Source organism: Carlito syrichta, unplaced genomic scaffold (genome assembly GCF_000164805.1).
Source record: "Carlito syrichta isolate Samal-C Ts95f unplaced genomic scaffold, Tarsius_syrichta-2.0.1 Scaffold137712, whole genome shotgun sequence".
NCBI classification, from domain to species: domain Eukaryota; kingdom Metazoa; phylum Chordata; class Mammalia; order Primates; family Tarsiidae; genus Carlito; species Carlito syrichta.
In genome coordinates this window covers 2,576-26,584 of record NW_007081808.1, presented here as the reverse complement: position 1 = coordinate 26,584, position 24,009 = coordinate 2,576, and the positions used below count along the sequence as shown (strand labels likewise).

The window sequence follows — 24,009 nt, the reverse complement described above, 5'->3', positions numbered from 1 at the left end:
CTAGTAATGTAGTGGACATTCAAAATCTCATCAGGACACTGTAGGAATTCACCAAAGAATTAATTTGACAAAATCTCCTGCAAAAAGAAGCAAAGTCTTGTTAATCCTTTACTTAACACCAAAAAGACAGGGTATGTTGGTTGTGATACAATGAATCTGTGAAATCATTTATTTGTACAATTCTCCATCTTGTATAAGTTAGACTGAAAAATAAACTGAATGACCTCTTGAGATTCTTTCCCACTCTGAGATTCTAAAATAGGAGTTTTGGTTTATTTTAATTCAAAACTACACATATTCTTCAGGGAAGTGTGAAATTACAAAAGCATAATTTCATAGGCTTGTAGCACTAGCGAGAACAGATGGTGCTAAAATCTGTTTGAGGAATGTTTGATTTTCTTGTCTTCAAGGAATACTTTTCTTTTCTTTGAGGGAAGGAGGAACTGATAGTCCTCTTTTCTTTTCTTTTCTTTTTTTTTTGAGTTGGAGTCTCACTCTCTCACCCAGACTGGAGTGCAGTGGCTGCTCCCGCCACCGCAACCTTGACCTGCTGGGCTCCGGCGATCCTTCTGCCTCAGCCTTCCAAGTAGCTGGAACTACAGGTGCGCGCTACCATGCCCGGCTCATTTTGATTTATTGTAGAGATGAGGTCTTGCCAAGTTGCCCAGGTGGGTCTTGAACACGAGGGCTCAGGTAATCCACTCACCTCAGCCTCCCAAAGGTGCGGGATTATAGGCTGAGCCACCGAGCCCAGCTTGATAGTCCTCTTTTCTTTTTTTTTTTTTTTTGAGTTGGAGTCTCACTCCGTCGCCCAGACTGGAGTGCAGTGGCCACTCCCGGCCACCGCAGCCTCGACCTGCTGGGCTCCGGCAATCCTTCCACCTCAGCCTTCCGAGTAGCCGGAATTACAGGCGCGAGCTACCACGCTCGGCTGATTTTTTTATTTATTGTAGAGATGAGGTCTTGCCTGCCCAGGCGGGTCTTGAACCCGCGGGCTCAGGCAATCCACTCACCTCAGCCTCCCAAAGGCGCGGGATTACAGGCTGAGCCACCGAGCCCGGCAGATAGTCCTCTTTTCAAAGGAATAAAAGAAGTTGACCAGAGGTGCTCTAAAGAATAGTGCAGAGGAGGGAGATGTTGTTCCATTGATTACTGGTATAGCTATTTCTAGTTTATACATAAAAGACAGTATTTAACCACAGGTTTAAATTCAAATAGAAGGATCCCCAAGAAGGAGCTCAGGATGCTGACTGCAAGAGGAGGTCACTGCTGAACTCTGCATGCCCAGGGTCATACTGTCTTCTCCCTGTTGACATGCCCATTGACAGGAGTGAGCAGTGGCTCTTGTACATTGGGCTTCTTACCAACCTCCTGCCTTTCCCTATCTCTCAAACTCACAGCCTTGCTGCTACTTTTGGCCTTGGGACTATCAGCTCCAATCTGTTATGTTTGTGTTCAAGTACCATAAGAAGCCCTGGGCTCCTAGGACAGTTCTCATTTCTCACAATCCCCCTTTCTGACCCCATTTCTTGCTAATTTTGGAGAACCCAAGGGCTCAGTCCTTTTAAGTCTTACTTGCTTCTTTCCATCTCCTTGGTGATATCATCCAGTCCTATGAACTTAAATACTGCCTCTCTGCTGATGTCTTCCAAATGTTTATTTTCAGGCTGAATCTCTCCACTGTTTTGTAGACTTGAATGTCTTGCTGCCCACTTGACATCTCTACTTAAATAGTCATCTCAGGCTTAGCAAGTTCTGCTCTGACCTCTTGATCTTCCCTCAGAATGTAGTCTTCTTGCAGTCTTCCCTAAGTAATGGCAGTGCCATCATCCTTCCATTTCCTCAGGCCCCAAACTTTGGAGTCACCTTTGAGTCTTCTTTCTGGCATTCCCTGATCAATTCTACCAGGCAATTCTGCTGGCTGTACCTTCCAAATATGTCTAGCATCCAACTACCTCTCAATCTTTGGATCAGTCTGGTCTCTGACCTGGATTTGTGCAGTATCCTCCCACTAAGTGATCCTTTTAAAACTGAGTCGTTAGCCAGGTGTGGTAGCGCGCGTCTGTAGTTCCAGCTACTTGGAAGGCTGGGGCAGAATGATCGCCGGAGCCCAGCAGGTCGAGGCTGCGGTGGCCAGGAGCGGCCACTGCACTCTAGTCTGGGCGACAGAGTGAGACTCCAACTCAAAAAAAAAAAAAAAAAAACCCAAAACTGAGTCGTATCACGTCATTGCTCAAAACCCTCCAAAGATTTTTTCATTTCAATCAGAATAAAAACTGAAGTTTTCTATGCCGTTTGTATTTCTTGACTCATTACCTCTTTGACCTCATTTCTTATACTTCTCCCTTTTCTATGGCTTAGCTTCAGCTACACTGTCCTTAATGTTCCTTGAAAAGGCCGGGCCTGTTACCACTCAAGGGCATTGCGACCAACTGTTCTGAATGCCTATGAAGCTCTTCCTTAGATATTTCTATGACTTTTCCCTCACTTTTTTCAGCGACACCTCCTCTGACTATCCTATTTAAAATTACACCCACTGCCGGGCTCAGTGGCTCAGCCTGTAATCCCGCGCCTTTGGGAGGCTGAGGTGAGTGGATTGCCTGAGTCCGCGGGTTCGAGACCCACCTGGGCAGCAAGACCTCATCTCTGCAATAAATCACAAAATCAGTTGGGCGTGGTAGCGCATGCCTGTAATTCCAGCTACTCGGAAGACTGAGGCGGAAGGATCGCCAAAGCCCAGCAGGTCGAGGCTGCGGTGCCCGAGAGCGGCCACTGCACTCCAGTCTGGGCAACCGAGTGAGACTCCAACTCAAAAAAAAAAAAAATTACACCCACTGCTACTCCCAGGCTGCCTTCCATGCTTTATTTTTCTCTTATAGCACTTATCATTGTACAAGGGGGAGACCCAAAAACACCCAGAACTTGCTTATACAAATTTGTGTATTTATTCTTACATGTTTAAGCTTGTCACCTTGAAAGTACTCTCCACTTGATGCAATACACCTATCAAGATGCATTTTCCACTGTTCAAAACAGCTTTTGAACTTGTCAGTTTTGATGCCTTTCAGTGCTTCTGCTGTTTTTTGTTTAGCACTTCCACATTGACAAGAAATTTCCGTTTGAGGACTTTTTTCATCCAGGGAAAGAAAAATAAGTCACTCAGGATGAGATTGGGTGAATAGGGAGGGTAGGACACGAGGACCATGCCATTTGGGGTCAACAACTGAACATTCAATGGTGTGGGCAGGTGTCTTGTCATGGTGGTAGAACCATCACCTGTTTGCCACAACTGGGACTTTCATGACACGACCTTTTCAAAACTTCCAGATAAAAACTTTGGTTGACCGTTTGATCCAGAAGAACAAATTTCAAATGTACTACAAGGGGCCTGCCCTCCAAAAAGATAATTCTGGGTTTTGGGGGGTCTCCTTCATATAATAATTTTATGTATTTTATTTATTTTGTTTATTGTTTTTGTCTCCTCCCTTACATGTACAAGAATATAATAAGCTCTATGAGGGAAGGATTTGTTTGTCTATTACTGAATAAACCAAACACAAATACAGGCCCTGGCATATATTAGATGCTCAGTAAACATTTGCTAACTGAGTATTTTCTAAATGAGTGAGTGAAGGCTTACAGCTGGCAATATGTAGACTCTTGGAACTGGAAGGTGGGGCCTAGCCACTGGACACTAGTTAATTCAGCTAACTGGAAAGGTACATATTTACATTTTTCCTAAATAACTCTGCAATTATTCAGCTTAGTGTTTCTTTGTTAGTTCAGTGTTTGTTCCTTCATTCATATTCCCTTTAACCAGAATGTTTTTTTCCCTGCACCTGATTTTAAAATCAATTCAAATGTTACAGCCTTTAACAAACCTCCCTAGAATTTTTCATTCCCCAGACGGCATCATTCTTTTTCTCCTTCATTTTCCCAGCTGTTCTGTATTCACATAGCATGTTTATCTCCTGGGTGTGAATCCTGTCCTGCTCTGAATTGTGAGCCCCTCCCTCGAGGGCAGAGAATATGTCTTTCATTCTCCCATGTATCCATTTTGTGGTTGTTTGTGTTCATGAATTTGCCACACTTTTGCAATGGCTCTTCCAACGTTAAGCCTTTGTTAATCACTTGTTGAATGTTTATAGAATTGAATCATGGAAACTTTTTTATTACATACCTAATCTATGTGCACTACAATTACAGTAGAACCACTAATTTTTCTAAAAAATTGTGCAAAAACATTAACTTTTGGTTTGTATGAATATGACAAACCCTCCAACTCTATTCCTACTTATTTGGTTTACTAGTGAATATATTCACCAAATATTTATTGAGTACCCACTATGAGCAAGGCCCTGTGCTCAGCCTAATACATCATATAAATTGTAGCTATTCCTCAAGGCCCACTTAAACTTCTCCTCTATAAGTCCTTTCCAGTTCTAATCAAAAGGGTAGATCAGCTGTCATTTTTTAGACATAAAATCTTAGAGAGGAAATTGAAGTACATAGTATGTTAACTGAGAGATGGATTAGATGTTATAACTCCTCACTCACCCATTCCTCCAGTATTATCATTTACAGAATTATTTTCTTTTAACTGGCTTTTGTGATTTTCATGGACTCCAAGTGTGGGACACACAGGGAGATAAAGCTTATATGCTGTTTCACTTGATGTGTTAAAATGGTCCTTTTCATATTTAACTCAGCAAGCTCAGCGCCTGGCTCCTGGTTGATATGTCATAAATGTTACCTGCTTTGCACATACTGTTGTTACAGCAGCTGTTTCTCTGCCTTTTATCAGTATGTCATTTTCATTAATTTGTAAGCTCTTAGAAAAAGTTCTAAATTTCATTATTTTATAAGAGGTACTTGGTTGAATTACTTACTGCTGATTTTAAGGTTGCTATAAGGTTCAGTAGGCAGAGTACGGGCGACAAGCATACAAATTTTATTTAACAGATACATATTTTTTAATTTTAAAAATGTACAATTTTTTAAATTGTAAATTCTATGGAGTATAATTCAGGATCAGGTATACAAATGGTCATTATGCAGGTACCTTTGTTGATGAGGTGTGCCTCCCCCTCCCCTGACAGTTTCTCACTACTGCCAATCCCTTTCTTATAGTATTATGATAATTGTTCAAGGTCCACTTATGAGTGAGAACATGTGGTACTCAGTTCTTTCTCTCTGTGATAGATCACTCAGTATTACAAACTCTAAGATCATCCAATTTGCTGCGAAGTTCATAATTTTGTCCTTCTTTATGGCTGTATAATACTCATTTTAAAAAATCCAGTCCCTCTTTTGATGGGCAGCACAGTTGATTTAACAGATATTTACTCAGTGCTTATTATGTATTTGCTGTTCTAAGCACTTTGTAAATATCAATTTATTTAACTCTCATAACTCTATGAAACAGTTACTTTTATTACCCCATTTTACAGAAGAAGATACTGGTACACAAAGAGGTCAAGTAAGTTGCCCAAAGTCACACAGTTTCTAGCAAAACAGGTATCCAAACATTGGTAGTCTTGCTATTAATAATCATCCAAGGCTGAATGTAGATGATGGCATATTAAAAATCAATGTGCTGTGGCTTTTTTTTTGAGTTGGAGTCTCACTCTGTTGCCCAGGCTGGAGTGCAGTGGCACGCTCACCGCCACCCCAACGTCGAACTTCTGGATTCAGGCAGTCCTTCCACCTCAGCCTTCCAAGTAACCAGAACTATAGGTGCATGCTACCATGCCTGGCTAATTTTTTGATTTATTGTAGAGACGAGGTCTTGCCAAGTTGCCCAGGTTGGTCTTGGGCCTGCAGGCTCAGGCAGTCCACTCGCCTCAGGCTCCCAAAATGCTGGGAACACAGGCTGAGCCTCTGAGCCCGGCCTGCTGTGGCATTTCAAAGAAGAGAGTGGTCATATTAATGTCTGAAAATAAAATAAAGTTTAAATTAAAAAAAAATGTCTAAATGGAAGTTAAGGCTTCATGGACGAATTGCTATTTTGGGGGGGCAGCCTTTTCAGGTACTTGGATATGGGAGAAGGAAAAGGAGGCAGAACAGGAACATATGCAAAGACTCAGGGATGGGAAATGGTAGAGCATCTGAGAGCTGAATATAAAGATACTGTAGAAGGAGAGGCAAGGCAAAAAAGTTGATTTGGGGGCTAGAGCATAGGAAGTGATTCTGAATGGAGGACAAAGTGGAGAAGGGGTGACCTGTCAGAGCTGTGCTTTGATAAGTATGGAAACATTGTATGGAGTGAATCAGAAATGATAAGAGACTGTCCGAAACCCAGTTGTAAGGTTTTTATTATGTCCAGAAGAGAGGTAATTAGGCCTTGGACTGTGGTGAAGATAGCTATAGACTCAAGAGACATTTTAGAATTTGAATTAACAGGGAAGTAGCACAGTTAAAATATATAGTTAAGTAGTTATATCATTGTATGACAAGTATAAGTTTATTTTATGGTTAGCAAGGTCCTTTTAGTATCTGGGAAACTGCTCTTGTTGTAAATGAACATTATTTTAACAGGAAGAAAACTTGTACATTCATTTGTCTTTAAAAGAATATGAAGTGTATCTCATTGGCTTGCAATTGACATCCAGGGAGATGATTTCCTTTGAGGCCAGCTAATTTATTCAGAATGTCTGAATTGAAAATGTTTCTTAGGCTGCTTAGTGGAGACAGAATTAGAAACTACTTTAGCCTAATGATTTAGAAGTAATGATTTCTTTAAAATTGTGATCATCTCAGTTACTTTCACATGATACAAATGTAAATTGCAAATGAGAACCTAAATTTGCCTGTCAGTTGACATTGCTAAGCAGAAATCTTCTAGCTGACTCATCCTGTTTGCAGAAGAATTATTTAAAAGTAACCTTTGGAGCCAGGCTTGGTGGCTCAGCCTATAATCCTGCACCTTGGGAGGCTGAGGTGAGTGAATTGCCTGAGCCCGCGGGTTCGAGACCCACCTGGGCAATTTAGGGAGACCTCATTTCTACAGTAAATCAAAAAATTAGCCGGGTGTGGTAGCACGTGCCTGTAGTTCCAGCTACTTGGAAGGCTGAAGCGAAAGGATCGCCGGAACCCAGCAGGTCGAGGCTGCGGTGGCCAGGAGCAGCCACTGCACTCTAGTCTGGGCGACAGAGTGAGACTCCAACTCAGAAAAATAAATAAATAAAATAAAATAAAAGTAACCTTTGGAAAACCCTAATAGAAGTGGTTTGGATAAGTGAGGTCGATTAATGTCAGTGTAAAAGGCATATTCAATTATTGTTTAGATGCTTCTGTTGATATAGTAATATATTAAAATGTTAACTTTTCAAGAGTTACAAACAACAAAGTAAAGCCAAGAGATAATGATGCCTTAGATTATATTGACAAAATACCTAGGAATAAATTTAACCAAGAAGGTAATAAATACTTGTATCCTGAAAAAAAACTATAAAACATTGTTGAAAGAAATTTTTAAAAGACCTAAATAAATAGAAAGACTTTGTGTTTATGGATTAGAAGATTTAATTAAGATGTTAACACTAAAAGTGATCTACAGATTCAACAGAAGCCCTATCAAAATTTCAGTGACCTTTTAGCAGAAAGAGAAAAGACAATACTCAAATTTATCTGGAATTGCAAGCGACCCTGAATAGCCATCAGAAATGTTCTTGAAAAAGAACAAAATTGGAGGATTTATACTTCACAATTTTAAAACTTGTTACAGGGCTACAGTAATCAAAACTGATACTGACATGGAATATAATTAACCGTTTGCACTCAGATGTCCCCTCTGAGGGTACATCATAAATCTAGCAAACCACTCAGATGTCCCCTCTCAGAGATTGCTGGTGATTATACAGGACAAACTTATGCCAGTACAAATTTTTCAAAAGTGTATGTTTCCTTGAAGTTTTCTATTCAAATTGCACAAAACAAAAAAATGGAATATGTAGTGAGATATACATAAGAAAATATTAACCGTTGTTATGCAGAAAAAGAATTGTTTTCGAACAACAGACTGGACAATAAATTACATATTGTTTATATGGAAGGAGGAAAATGAAACTGCCTTGTTGGCTCAAATAGAAAAACACCAGGTGGAAGACATAAAACAAATTACTGTTGCACAACATGTATCAGTGAACCTGCTCTACAGGTTGGTGACTGTTTTACATGTTACCACACATTAGAAGAATATAAGATATAAAACTTTAATTTTTTTGTCATAAATAAGTTCCTCAATGTCCAGAATTCCATTATAAATCAAACGTTACAATAAAATAATTGGTTCTAACACTATACTATTTGATATAAAGTGATTCGTTTTTCACTATTCTGTAAAAAAGTGTGGTCGAGTTGCTGGTGGGTGATCCACGAGATGTCTTTGAGTGCAAAGGGTTAATAATCCAGGATCTAGACAGGGCTTGATGGCACACACCTGTAATCCCAGCTCTTTGGAAGGTGGAGGTGAGATGATTGCTTGAGTCCAGGGGTTCGAGACCAGCCTGGGCAACATGGTGAGACCTCGTCTCTACAGTAAATCAAAAAATTAACTGGGCATGGTGGTGCACGCCTGTAGTTCCAGCTGCTTGGAAGGCCAAGGTGAAAGGATCACCTGAGTCCAGCAGGTGGAAGCTGCAGTGGCCATGAGCGTACCACTACACTCCAGCCTGGGTGACAGTGAGATTCTGACTCCAAAAAAAGAAAAGAATCCAGAAATAAATCCATACATTTATGACAAATTGATTTCAACAAGGGTGCCGTGACCATTCAATGGTAAAAGAGTAGTCTTTCCAACAAACAGTGCTGGGATAGCTGAATTTTCACATGCAAAAGAATGAAGTTGTACCCCTGCCTTATATTAGGTATAAAAATTAACTCAAAATGGATCAACAAACTGAATATAAGAGCTAAAACCATGAAGCTTTCAGAAAAGCCATAGGGATAAGTCTTTGTGACCTTTGATTTGGTATTGGATTCTTAAATACGATACCAAAAGCTCAAGCAACAAAGAAAAAGGAGATAAATTGGAGTTAATAAAAATTTTAAACTTTTATGCATCCAAGTACGGTATTGAGAAAGTGAAAAGACAACCGACAGAACAGGCGAAAATATTTGCAAATCCTAAGTCAGATAAGGATTTATAACCAGGATATAGAAAGTACTCCTACAATTCAACAGCAAAGACAGCCAAGCATGGTGGTATGTGCCTGTATTCCCAGCTACTCAGGAGGCTGAGGTAGGAGGATCTAGGCCGGCCTTGGCAACATAGCTAGACCCTCTCTCTAAAAACAAAAAAGAGCAAACAGCTCAATAAAAAAATGGATAAAGGATCTGAATAGACATTTTGCAAAGAAGATTGAGAATCACATGAAAAGATCCTCAGGCTGGGCACAGTGGCACAGCCTGTAATCCCAGCATTTTGGGAGACTGAGGCAAGAGGATTTCCTGAGCCCAGGGGTTCGAGATCAGCCTTGGGCAACTTGGTGAGGCCTCGTCTCTACAATTATAAAAAAAAAATTAATCAGGTGTGGTAGCACGTGCCTGTAGTTCCAGCTACTTGGAAGGCTGAGGCAGAAGGATCGCCGGAGCCCAGCAGGTCAAGGCTACGGTGGCCGGGAGTGGCCACTGCACTCCAGTCTGGGCGACAGAGTGAGACTCCAACTCAAAATAAAATAAAATAAAATAAAATAAAATGCAAATGGAAAGGCCAGGCAAGGTGGCTCAAGCCTGTAATCCCAGCACTTTGGGAGGCCGAGGTGAGAGTATTGTCTGAGCCCAGAGGTTTGAGACCAACCCGGGCAACTGGGCAACTTGGTGAGACCTCATCTCTACAATAAAAAAAGAAAGAAAAAATTAGCCGGGCATGGTAGCGCATGCCTGTAGTTCCAGCTACTTGGAAGGCTGAGGAGGAAGGATCGCCGAAGCCCAGCAGGTTGACTCTGAGGTGGCCATGAGCATGCCACTGCACTCTAGCTTGGGCAGCGGAGTGAGATCCAACTCAAAAAAAAAAACAAAGACATCATTCATCATTATAGAAATGCAAATCAAAACCTCAGTGAGGTATTGCTTCACACCAAGTAGGATGACTTTGAAAAACAAGGAAAATAGCACGTGTTGGCAAGGATGTGGAGAAGCTGGAACCCCTATACATGGCTGGTAGAAATCTAAAATGTTTCAGCCACTATAAAAAACAATTTAGTAGCTTCTCAAAAAGCTAAACATAGAATTAACATGGGACCTTGCAGTTCTACCCCCAAGTTTATATCCAAAAGAACTGAAAACAAGGTACCCAAACAAGTATATGTACACACATGTTCATAGTAGCATTATTAACTGTAGCTGGAAGGTGGAAACAGCTCAAATGTTCAGCAGGTAAATGGATAAACAAATTGTGGTATTTATATATAATGTAATATTTTTCAGCCATAAAAAGGAAGCTAAGGACTAATACATGCTCTGTGGATGAAAGAAGCCAAACACAGTGGCGACATAGACTGTAGGAAATATTCTGAGTAGATAATGTATAGAGACCAAATGCTGATCGGTGTAGGAGGGGAGATGGAGTACTATAGTACTACAGTTTATAATATCGCAGGAAATGGGGAGTAAAACAAAATAAATTTCAGATTAGATTTTTTTTTTTGAGTTGGAGTCTCACTCTGTCACCCAGACTGGAGTACAGTGGCATGCTCCTGGCCACCGCAGCCTCGACCTGCTGGGCTCCGGCGATCCTTCCGCCTCAGCCTTCCAAGTAGCTGGAACTACAGGTGCACACTACAACGCCCGGCTGATTTTTTAATTTAATGTAGAGATGAGGTCTCGCCAAGTTGTCCAGGCGGGTCTTGAACCCGTGGGCTCAGGCAATCCACTCACCTTAGCCTCCCATCAGATTAGATTTTTAAATAATTGAAGTCATTCGAAAGAATTAGATCAGAAAGTCTGACAAATGAGATAACATGAAGGAAAAAATGGGAAATAAAAACAAATTATCATTAATCTACAGCTGAGTGTGGTGGCGTGTGCCTGTAATCCCAGCTATTTGGGAGGCTAAGGTACGAGGATCACTTGAGGTCAGGAGTTTGAATCCAGCTTGAGTAACATAGTGAGATCTCATCTCTTAAAAAAAAAACAATAACAAAAAAAGAATCCGATTCTATATAAATAAAATAACCCCCCCCAAAATAATCATTTAACCTGTTTCAGTCAGAGGCTAGAGTTTAATATCAAGATAAATTCAGATTTATTTACTAGACACAAAGCAGTGGCCCATGGGTTTTTTCAGATTAAGTTCAGAATTATTATCTTACATCTTTTGACAAGAACAAAGCAAAATATTAGTAACTGATTTAATTGAAGAGCTCAAACATAAGTTAATAAAATTAAGAAATAATGAGTTTCATATGTCTGAGTGAGGAATGCCTCACTCTTTTAGATGTTGAAAATAAGGCAGATGCACTTAAATATGGGACATTCTTTCATTCTTTTAAACTTAGAATTTCAGAAGCCAGGCTTAGTGGCTCAGCCTGTAATCCCAGTGCTTTGGGAAGCTGAGATGAGTGGATTGCCTGAGCCTGCGGGTTCGAGACCCGCCTGGGCAACTTGACGAGACCTCATCTCTACAATAAAATCAAAAAAATTAGCTGGGCATGGTAGCGCACGCCTGTAGTTCCAGCTCCTTGGAAAGTTGAGGTGGAAGGATCGCCGGAGCCCAGCAGGTTGAGGCTGCAATGGCCGGAAGCGAGCCACTGCACTCCAGTCTGGGGTGACAGAGTGAGACTCCAACTCAAAAAAAAAAAAAAAAAAATTTCAGAATATAAATCCTTGGAAAATCCAGTGTAGGGGAGAAACTGCAATTAGCTAAACTAATTTTAGTTACTTGAGTTCAGTGCAACAATAAAAAGACCAAAACATGAATGCAAATTATATCACGTACTTATTAGGTCATAGTACAAATCACTTATAAACTCTACAGGGAATTTTTGTTTATGTTGATTTTACTATTGGTGACTGATTTCTTTTTAAAAATTATTTGGTAGCTCCTTTGTCACATGAATTAGTAGTACTGATTTGTTAGTTTTGTCTTTGAGAAGATGGGATTATACCATGTCAGACAAAAAAATGCCTATTCTTGTCACAATCAGATTAACTTTTTTTTTTTTTTTTTTTTTTTTGAATCAGGATCTCACTGTGTTACCTAGGCTAGAATACAGGGGCATCATCACAACTTACCACAGCCTTGATCTCCTGGGCTCAGCTGAACTTTCAGTCTCAGCCTTGCAAGTAGCTGGGACTAGAGGCACATGCCACCACGTCCAGCCAAGTTTTTGTGTTTTGGGTAGAGACAGGATCGCACTGTGTTGCCCAAGCTGGTCTCGAACTTCTGGGCTCAAGTGATTTTCCACCTCAGCCTCTCAAAGTGCTGGAATTAAAGATGTGAGCCACTGCACCTGGCCTAACTCTCTTCTGTGATTGCAGATGATGAAAGCCATGAACAAATCCAATGAACATGTCCTGGCAGGAGGCGCCTGCTTCAATGAAAAGGCAGACTCTCATCTTGTATGTGTTCAAAATGATGATGGAAACTATCAGACCCAGGCTATCAGTATTCACAATCAGCCCAGAAAAGGTGAGCATTGAGCTGGTTGAGATTATGGTATTGGGAGTTTATGCTGAATACGTCAGTCCTGTAACACTCACTTTCTACATGGGTGACCACAAACAAATGAGCTTTTCAACCGTGTACTCCAGGATTGTGTTGACTCCCCTAGCAGCCAGACTCGGAGCTGCAGATGGAACTTCTGTTATTGTGGGAAACGTTTTGAAAATACTGCCTCAGGCTATTGATAGGGCCCTTGGTATTTGAGGGCAAGATTAGGCCCCATATTATACTTAGGTAGATTTGGAGCTTGCTGAATGATCATTCCCAAAGAATGTTAATTAATAGACTGATAGGCTACTGAAGGAAGGCAACTAGACTTAGTGTTACTTGGAATGTGGTCTCATGAAGAATCCACACATCAGAATTTGCGTTTTAATAAGATCCCTGTATGCTTCAAATGCACATTAGAGTATGAGAAGCACTCTGAAGATGGCATTACCCAGAGTGTTTCTTCAGGCTCTATAGTTTTAAAGAAATACTGTATTAAACAAGTTTAAATGGATTTCTTTACTACAGAAATTTTTTTTTTTTTAAGAGACAGGGTCTCACTCTGTCTCCAAGGCTGGAATGCAGTGGCATGATGGTGGCTCACTGTAGCCTCAACCTCCTGGGCTCAAGGGACCCTCTCACCTCAGCCACCTGAGCAGCTGGGACAGCTGCAGGCCAACATGCCCAGCTAATTTATTTTTATTTTTGTAGAGTCAGGATCTCAGTATGTTGCCCAGGCTTGTCTCAAACTCCTAGCCTCAAACGATACCTCCCAAAATTCAGGAATTACAGGCATGAGCCCCATGCCCAGTTTACAGGACTTTTTAGGCCCTTTAACAAGCTGAATGTATTCTGATTTTTCATCTAGCTATTCCCAAATGTATTTGACCACAAATCCTTTTTTTCCCTCAGAGTTTCTCCTCAAGTAGCCTTCTTATATAGTTTTGTGAAACACTTCCCTAGCAGACATACTGTAGGTCACTGTCTTCAATATATTTTAAAAATCAGGTATTAAGTAAAGGCACAAGAGGTATAAACTGGAAAAGAAGAAATTAGAAAAGAATGGATAATAGCTATCTCTATTTTTAAGATTTTTTTTTTATCACTGGAGCCTAGCAGGTTGAGGCTGCAGTGGCCAGGAGCAGCCACTGCACTCCAGTCTGGGCGACAGAGTGAGACTCCAACTCAAAAAAAATATATATTGTAGGGCCAGTGGGCAGGAGATTGGATTCCCTCAGTTCAGTTTACAACATGGAAAAATAAGGACAGTATAGTGAAGTGTTCATAAAGCTAAATGTAATTGATATTTTTTGTTTTGTGAAGAGTTTGTCTTTCAAATGGGTTTTTTTCTTTTTTTTTTTTGAGTTGGAGTCTCACTCTGTTGCCCAGACTGGGGTGCAGTGGCCGTTCCTGGGCACTGCAGCCTCGACCTGCTGGGCTCTGGCGATCCTTCTGCCTCAACCTTCCAAGTAGCTGGAACTACAGGTGTGCGCCACCATACCTGGCCAATTTTTTGATTTATTGTAGAGATGAGGTCTCGCCATGTTGCCTAGGCTGGTCTTGAACCCATGGTCTCAGGTAGTCCTCTTGCCTCTGCCTCCCAGAGTGCTGGAATTACAGATGTGAGCTACCACGCCAGTTGGTATCTTTTTTTCTGATTTTTTATTTTAAAGATGTGTACAATTCAGGGTTAGGTATACAAATGTTCATTATCTGAGTATTTTAAAACCTCTTTCCCTCATTGCTCAAAGTTATCATAGGCGTCAGAATTATTGTATATTATGGAATATAGATTTGAGGCTTTTAAAAATTTTCTGTATAATGATGGTTGGACTTCCCAACTGCTGAATTTCATTATTATTCCCAATCCTTCCATCTCAGGGTCTGTCTTCACTAAACTACTTCTGTTGCTGTTTCAGTGACTGGTGCCAGTTTCTTTGTGTTCAGTGGCGCGCTGAAATCCTCTTCGGGATACCTTGCCAAGTCCAGTATTGTGGAAGGTAAAGAATGAGTTGTTTACTGCATGTACGTTACTTCAGTCCTAATTACAGAACTAAAAAGGGAAGGGACATTGAGGGAATCTTTGACACTTCTAAAGTAGCTGTCTGACTCCCATCACTTACTCAGTAGTATCTTGTCAGCAGATTAAAACTGCCATGAGAGTGCTTATTTTTCCAAAGAAGGGAGTGAGTGGTAGGATTGCTATGGGATAGTGACAAAAATTAAGAGATGGTCTTTCAGAGTTCTGGATAAGGTACCTGAGGGACATAGTCTACGTTCAGATATATTACTGGGTGCAAATATGTAAATGTGCAGAATGAAGTTCAGTCCTAGCTACTCAGAAGGCTGAGGCAGGAGAATTGCTTGAGCCCAAGAGTTTGAGGCTACAGTGAGCTATGATCCCACCATTACACTCCAGCCTGAGTGACAGAGTGAGACCCTGCTTTTTAAAAAGTAAAAAGAAAGAAAGAAAAGAAAAATTAAACTGAAACAGATCCTTACAAATGCAAAGCATTATGTTTACAAGTTATGTTTCAATATGTCCATGTAATAAATACACATGTGTACCCCGAACCTGCAAACTTTTTTTTTTTTTTTGAGTTGGAGTCTCACTCAAACCGAGCCCGGCTAAATTTTTTTTAAATGCAAAAAAATATACAAGCAAGTCGGGCTCGGTGGCTCAGCCTGTAAATCCCGCGCCTTGGGAGGCTGAGGTGAGTGGATTGCCTGAACCCGCGGGTTCGAGACCAGCCTGGGCAGCGAGACCTCATCTCTACAATAAATCAAAAAAGTCAGCCGGGCATGGTAGTGCATGCCTGTAATTCCAGCTACTCAGAAGGCTGAGACGGAAGGATCGCCGGAGCCCAGCAGGTCGAAGCTGCAGTGGCCGGTAGCAGCCACTGCACTCCAGTCTCACTCCAGTGAGACTCAAAAAAAAAACTCAAAAAAAAAAAAAAAAATATATATATATATATATACAAGTTATGTGTTTATGTCTCTAGGTTGGGAATTTCTTGGGTCTTGTCTTTCACTCCATGTTTCAGTAGAGCAACTGGCTGCCTATTTATGAGATTCTTTTTTCTTTTGTTTTTTAGTTGGGGTCTCACTGTCACCCCAGGGTGAAGCACAGTAGCACAATCATGGCTCACTGCCGCCTTGTCCCAGGTTCAAGTAGTCCTTCTATCTCAGCCTCCTGAGGAGCTGGGACTACAGGCATACGCCACCATGCCAACTAATTTGTTATTTTTTTTTTTGTAGAGATGAGGGCTTGCTATGTTGCCCCGGCTGGTCTCAAACACTTGGGCTCAAGCAGTCCTTCTACTTCAGCCTTCCAAAGTGCTGGGATTACAGGCATGACCCACCACGCCTGACCTGTTTATGAAATTTTTATTGAAGCTCTTTAGAAATTATTTCAGCTGTCAAAATTGTGTCAGTGAAGATGGATAATTGCTCAGCATGTGACACCTTTTACCCTCAATTTCAGTGTTTGCCTTTGACTCAGGGAGGTAGCTGCTAAAAAGTGGTTACCACCTGTTAGCTGTATGGTAGTCCATATGAAACTCTGTGGCAGGTCTGCCGTATTGGTAGTTAATAAATGGATTTATCCCCAAGCCCACTACTGTAGTTTATGCAGTGATTTATTTAACAAGCATTTACTGGGCGTTTACTCTATGCCAGGCAATCATAGTGAGGTTAGAGAAATGGAGATGCAAACAAGTATGATCATAGCATGATAAATATGAGAGTAGAAATAGGAACAAAATGCTCTGTGAGTGCAGAGGAAGAATGTTACAGGTGTAAGTTTTCCCCTTGAGTAGTCAAGAGAAACTCTGAGATATGTCTGAAGTGAAATCACCAAGCAGATGTTTTAAAGCAGAACCCACCGTGGCATTTGCTCGTCACAACACTCAATAAGTAAGAGATTCAGCTTGAAAAACAAAACCTCTTTGTGTCTATCAGCTTTGCAGGACAGAGCAAAGTTTTATGTTTCACTCAGAAGGATTTGCTAGAGCCAGGTCCTATGTTTCTTCTGCCCCCCTCCCTGGCTTTGTGCTGTTTCCATCTGTGTTATCTTGGTGCTGATTCTTAGATGGCGTTATGGTCCAGATCACTGCAGAGAACATGGATTCCCTGAGGCAGGCGCTGCGAGAGATGAAGGACTTCACCATCACCTGTGGGAAGGCAGACGCAGAGGATCCCCAGGAGCACATCCACATCCAGTGGGTGGAAGATGACAAGAACGTTAACAAGGGGTAAATGTGGTGACTTCCCCTTGTGGCGTTTAGTTAGGGGCCAGCCTCTGGGTTTTGTCTGCTGTCTACACTGGTGTCTTAGAGTTTCGCTGAAAGTCTTGCCTAAGAGAAAAGACTGCTTTCTATGTATGATATAGGATTTAAAATTTCAGCTTTCTTAGCTTAATTTCTGAGGAAGCTGCTGTATTTATTTTTGAGGTGAGTATGGGGGGATTGATGGAACAAAACAGCCCCTCTAAAGTTATTGAGATGATAGTAATACCTAAGCCTTTTATGATTTATAACGCATGTGTGCTTACATTGTTTCATTTGATGTTAGAACAGGTGTTGTCTTTCCCATTTTACAAATGAATAAACAAGTACCAAAAGGCTAAATGACTTGTCAGGTCTACGAAGCTCAGAATGGCAGGGCTGGGACTTAGAACCACTTCTCCGCTCATCAAATCTTGTATCTTTGGTATGTGGCAGCCCTATTCTAATAGTTCATGCCATAGCCTTGGAGTCATCCTTGACACTTTTCTTTCACACTCCACACCTAATCCAACATAAACCCTGTTTGCACTACTTTAAAATATCCAGAAATAGCCAGGCTCGGTGGCTCAGCCTGTAATCCCATGCCTTGGGAGGCTGAGGTGAGTGAATTGCCTGAGTCCGTGGGTTCAAGACCCACCTGGGCAACTTGGCAAGACCTCATCTCTACAATAAATCAAAAATTAGCCGGGCGTGGTAGCACACGCCTGTAGTTCCAGCTACTTAGAAGGCTGAGGTGGAAGGATCGCCGGAGCCCAGTGGGTCGAGGCTGCGGTGGCCGGGAGCGGCCACTGCACTCCAGTCTGGGCGGCAGAGTGAGACTCCAACTCAAAAAAAATAAAATATCCAGAATTGCACTAATTCTCACCATCTCTACTGCTGCTTTTCTAGTTTAAGCCACCATATCATGTGGTCTGCATTACTGCAGGAGCCTTCTACTTGGTTTCCTTGTTTCTAATCTCCGTCTCCTCCTTTTCCCCAACCCAGTTTCCAAAACAACGGCCAAAGTGATGCTACTTCCTTCACTCAAAACCTACCAGTGGTTTCCAGTATCATTTGGGGTAAAAGCCCAAACATTTTATGACCTCAAAGTCCTACAAATCTGTGAACCCCTCTACCCACCCTCTCGCCCCTCAGAAGCAATACTGGCCTTCTTTGAACACATCAGCTGTGCTTCCGCCCCAGACCTTTATGCCTGCTGTTCCCTCAGCATGCTCTCCTCTCCGAGGTTGCCTCTGGAACCGCCCCCTCTCCACCTTCAAATCGTTTCCAAAATGTCACTTCCCAGGAAGGCCTTTCCTGGTCAACCTGAGTTGCAAACCTCTCATACACATTTCTCTCTCCCACTTCCAATAGCTCCTTCCCCGCTCCCTGCATTAAATTTCTTAATGACATATAACTATCTAATATATATTTTTACTTATTTATCTTATTATATTGCCCCTGGAATGTTAGCTCCATGAGGGCAGGGATTTTTGTCTGGTTTATTCACTGCTGTATCACCAGCACCTAAAACATTATCTGGCACATAGTAGGTGCTTATTGACTGATTATATGAATATATCATACTTCATTATTTTAAGCTTTCTTTCACTCATTCATCCATCTATTCATTTATTCCCCAGGCTATGAACATACAAAAATATGTCAGATCTCTCAATACAAAACTGAATTCTACATGGTCCCTGCTGACAAGTAGTTCAGTCTAGTTTTGAAGACAGTTATAAAGAAATAAATGCTTGAATTATGGAAGAGTCTGATAGATAACTATATACCATATAGTAAAGACAAAAAGAAAAAGAGCAGCTTTGTAGAGGTTATAGGGCATTATTCAAGAAAGACCTCTTAGAGAAATGGCTGGTGCTGGAGCTGAATTGGGTAAGATGAGTAGGTATTTGCTGTGTGGTTGTGACGGAGCAAGCATTCCAGTCTAGTGAAGAGCAGAAATAAAGCAGACAGGGCGTTCAGAACATGGCACATCAGATTTTTAGAAACTGTTTTTGATTTTCATTTTGAACAAAAAGAAATTTGTATTTATTAGAGTTGGAAATGGACATGGTTATTAGGACCAAAAAATGGATAATCTGAAAATCTGATGCCATGAGGTAGCAGTAACTGATCACAAGCATCTTGCCTCTTCCTGCAGCTGCAGCTACGAGTGGCAGTGTCTTAGAAAACAAGACAAGAGCCAGCCAGGGAGGACTCTTGACCTCAGGAGTTCAATCTGCAGTGCATAAAGGGAATGCTCTCCAGCTTGTCCCTGAGTGTCTGGGTGTCCCTCCTCAAAGGAGTCTAAGCAACTAAGGTTGCCGTTTCTTGGCATTGTTATTTGATAAGTTAAAAATTAAATTTATATTATTCAAATTTAACCCAAGTAAATGAAGTAAATGCCTGATACTAAAGTACAAGTTAAATTTGACTTTTAATACATAGAGACACAAGAACATAAACACATTTGAAAATTATTAGAAAGAGTTTGGAATCTTTTTGCCAGTCATTTTGAATTCTCATTAGCATGAATGTGTGGGCCGGGCTCGGGCTCAGCCTGTAATCCCGCGCCTTTGGGAGGCTGAGGTGAGTGGGTTACCTGAGCCCGCGGGTTCGAGACCCACCTGGGCAGCAAGACCTTATCCCTACCATAAATCAAAAAATCAGCCGGGCGTGGTAGTGCGTGCCTGTAATTCCTGCTACTCGGAAGGCTGAGGCGGAAGGATCGCCGGAGCCCAGCAGGTCGAGGCTGCGGTGGCCGGGAGCGGCCACTGCACTCCAGTCTGGGCGACAGAGTGAGACTCCAACTCAAAAAAGAATGAATGTGTGTCTGCCTGATATTTTATACAATGCTATTTCAGGGAGAAAATAACTATCAGAAGCGACCTTTCTAGTCAGGAAACTAGGAGTGATGATTTAGCACTGGAGGGATTTTTTTTTTAATGACAGATACATAGATACTTTTCAACAGTTCATACCAACACTGTCATAATCAACATACATGGTCAAATAATTCTTAGTAAACATTCATCAAACTCCCAAGTTTCAAGCAGTGGGTTCATACTGGGAATATAGCATACAGAGGCAAAATATAGTGTCTGCCCTCCTCTTCAGAAGTTTATTTGTAGTTAGATATGCAAACATGAAGAATAAGATAGATGAGTACTATCATAGAGTCAGGAAAAAAAGGGAAAACAAGATTGGGTGGTAGCCATGCATTCACTAAAAGAAGGAATGCTAGAAGGAGAGCAGGTTTGAGTAAACGATTTCTTTACATTAAAGAGAACCAGCTCCTGGGAAAATGACTCATTTTTGCATATATGGGTTATTTCTATGCATAGGCCCTTTTGCTGAGAGTTCTGTTCATGTACATTTTTGTGCAATGGTGTCTTATTGCTGTCATGTGCTGCACAGAAGTTTTCAGTAAGGCACCCAGTGTAATTAGTAGCAAGACTTCTGCAGCAAAACTTGGTGAGAAATATGACTCCTCTAACTTCAAGAGCTGCTTCTCTCTCTTTCCTTTGCCTCTATTTTAGTGTTGTAAGCCCTATAGATGGGAAATCCATGGAGACTATAACAAATGTGAAGATATTCCATGGGTCAGAATATAAAGCAAATGGAAAAGTCATCAGATGGACAGAGGTAAGGAAATGAAACTTGGCATTTTGATCCACTTTGAGCACAACTCTGTGCTAGGCCAAGTGCCACATTCTGAGCAGATTCTGGAGGATAAGAAAAACATCTCTCCATTGACCTTCTCTGTACTCCAAGTCCCTCTGGTCTTAGATCATGGGGAAGAAATGTTACCAGTTGCAGCCTGCAGCAGTCTGTCGTACCTTCTTCCGATGAATGAGCTTTTTAGAGACTTATTTGCATTGGAATTCAAGAAGGGTGCATCTCTGAGTGGTTCATGCCATTTTTTCTGTATTCTTCAGAAAACTGGGTCAGTTATTCTGCACTTAGAGTTAAAACTATCTCAAGTAACACAGTCTTTAAAAAATAGACCATTTTACCAATAAGAAAAGTAGCAGCCAGGTGCAGTGGCTCACACCTGTAATCCCAGCACTTTGGGAGGCCAAGGTAGGAGAATCACTGGAGGCCAAGTGTTCAAGACCAGCTTGGGCAACATAGTGAGACCCCCATCTCTACAAAAAATTTCAGAAACTATCCAGGCATGGTGATGTGTCCTAGCTAATGGAGAGGATGAGGTGGAAGGATCACTTGAGCCCAAGAGGTCAAGGCTGCAGTGAGCCAAGATGGCACCACTGCACTCCAGTCTGGGCAACAGAACAAGAAAAAAAGAAAAACTAAAGCTCAGAGACTACAAGATAACTTGTCCAGGACTACAAGATAAATAACTAATGGAAAAATTGTGATTCAAATTCAGATCCAGCCAACTCCTAAGCTCTTCTTCACTGTATTAAGTTGCTCTGTAACTTGAAAGCTCTATTGATCTCAAACCAGGTGAAGTGGGGACCAAAGGGAGGCCCAAACTTTACCCATGCAATGACTACTTGTACACCTAATCCTGAATCACACCCCACATCTTTAAATTAAAAAAAAATGCTCAGGCCAGGTTCGGTGGCTCAGCCTGTAATCCCAGCACTTTGGGAGGCCGAGGTGAGTCGATCAGCTGAGCCCGCAGGTTCAAGACCAGCCTGGGCAACTTAGTGAGAATTTGTCTCTATCGTAAGTCAAAAAATTAGCTGGGCATGGTAGCGCACGCCTATACTTCCGGCTACTTGATAGGCTGAGGGCCGAAGGATCCCCAGAACCCAGCAGTTCGACGCTGGAGTGACCGTAAACATGCCACTGCACTCCAGCCTGGGCGACGGAGTGAGACTCCAACTAAAAAAAAAAAAAAAAAAGAAGTCCTTTGATAGGGACTTGCCCATGACTTTCCTGTTACCAGGACCTGGGTCTCTCAGTTCCAGGTTGACTACGCTTCTGCCTGTGCACAGTGCAGTGCTTGGCTCTGTGGAAGCACACTGACACAGCTGTGACCTCTGCAGTGGCTGGGGCATGTGGGGGAAAAGCTGTGTCCACAATAAAAGGCAAAAGACTCAGATTCTAGGCTTGGCTCTGCTTCTGTCCCTTAAATACTTCTAAGCGAGTTACTTCCCTTCTCTGAATAATCTGTAAAATGAAGGTCTGGGTTACATTATCTCTAAAGGCCATTCTCTTAGGCTTAAGGTCAGTTTCTAAGAAAACTGTCCACATATAGGGATTACCTTTTAGAAGCACACAGTGCAAAATGGTGGCCTTTTCTGGTTCTGAGAAGGTGCTGTTTCAACCATGTAGTGGCTAATTAGGAGAGAGGCAGGCTGCTGCTGTGATGTTGTGGGACATAGCAGAGACTGCGAGACAGGGATTGTTTCTTAGATGTGAGGCATCAGCGCCCTGCTTTTCCTGGTCCAAGAACTTTATGGTGTCCTGGTTGTGTCAGGTACTCTTGCACGTCTTGTTGGATGCTTGCAAACGGTGAGCGAATCCACTTGCTTCTTCCAAAATCTAGGCACAAGGTTAAAAGTCTCTTTTGTTTGGGGAACAGGTGTTTTTCCTAGAAAATGACGACCAGCACAATTCCCTCAGTGATCCTGCAGATCACAGCAGATTGACGGAGCATGTTGCCAAGGCTTTCTGCCTTGCTCTCTGTCCCCACCTGAAGCTTCTGAAGGAAGATGGAATGACTAAACTGGGACTACGTGTGACACTCGATTCAGATCAGGTAAGAGTCTCAGGCAGCTTTTGAAGCTGGCCCCGGGCAGTGACTCTGCTTTACTGACTTGTGTGTTTTCCTGCATCAGCGCCGAGAGCTACATTCTCCTGAGCAGACCAAGCATTCTGGCCTTCCCCCTAATAGCAATATACCAAGGTGTGCTGCTTGGTCGGCCTCTCAAAACTACTGAGCTGTGGCTTCTGCATCTGCATGTCTCCCAGGGAACTCAGGGGACTCATTTCCTTCTAAGTGTGGAGTGAGGAGGGAAGCGTGTGGAGGACCTGCCGCCCCTGTGACTGGCGTCTCTGCTACCTTTTGAGCCCCACCCCCCAGTCCCGTCAGGAATCATTCGGCATTCCCATGGAGGCAGATCCCACACTGCCCCATCCTGTTGTTTTTAAATCTGACTAGAGCAGATATGTGCTGATTGGCCCCTGCAGCTCCCACGTCTTCATAAGGTTTTTCCTACTGTTAACATTTTCATGCTAGTTGATAGGGCTTGAGCTATTGCCCGTTAATTTTCTTGTTAATGCTTCTCTCTGTCATACGTGCATTTTAATATGCTCTTTGTAGTAACAATTTTGTTGTAGTGCCCCAGCCCCCAGTTCCTTGTCCAGTGTTTCTCTTCCAGTACTTGACTCTCTACATTTCTTTTGGATTTTGGATGCCTGCAGCGTGTCTCACTCACCGGCCCTGCCTCAATGCCTGCAAACTGTCAGACTCCTCTACGCCCCCACCACGTTAGCCATGCGCCATTTAGAAGATGGGTGCAGATGTTCAGCATGACCACCCCTCCCAGCTAATAGGAATTCTGCTCAACAAGTTGCTCCTGGCCGGAGTGCTTATGGGGAAAAACTGGTCCCCTGAGCACAGGGTTGTGCCATGATGAGGAAATGAAAAGAGTGTGTCTGGTTCCAATTCCTGATTAGTCATCAATCAACAAATACTTATTTTCCCCTTGAAGTCCTGCCCAGCGCTGTTCTAAGCATATCAGGGTAAAGCATATCATGAAGTGAGTGCCATGGTCCTGTCTCACGTGGCACTAATCTGGCTGAAGAGTTACCTCACAACACAAATAGACACTTTCCCTTAAATGTGTGAGTCTCATGAGGGCAGGGCCCTGTTGCATTCCTTTGGATCCCTGTGCCTGTAGGTGCTCAGAAGATGGTGCATGGATGGACACACGGGTGAACCCAGTTCTGCTGTATTGAGAAGATGCACGTGTATAGTTCTCATTTCAGTTTTTCACAACCAATGGGTAAGGTATTATTTCGGACACTCCATATCTTTCTAAGTAAGGAGTGTCCGAACTAATGCATACCCTCTCCCCTGGCTGCTTTTTTTTTTTTTTTTTTTGGTTGGGGGTT

General features: G+C 42.1%; 1 protein-coding gene across 1 annotated transcript in view; it reads left to right on the top strand.

Annotated features, from left to right (window-relative positions):
- Window positions 1-24,009, top strand: part of LOC103251241 (zinc finger FYVE domain-containing protein 9) — a 104,676-nt gene that overhangs the window by 79,305 nt on the left and 1,362 nt on the right. The window contains exons 11-15 of the mRNA XM_008049824.1: window positions 12,481-12,631; window positions 14,572-14,652; window positions 16,743-16,905; window positions 20,460-20,565; window positions 22,475-22,651. Of these exons, the coding sequence (XP_008048015.1) occupies window positions 12,481-12,631; window positions 14,572-14,652; window positions 16,743-16,905; window positions 20,460-20,565; window positions 22,475-22,651 (678 nt within the window). The remainder of the gene's footprint in view (window positions 1-12,480; window positions 12,632-14,571; window positions 14,653-16,742; window positions 16,906-20,459; window positions 20,566-22,474; window positions 22,652-24,009) is intronic.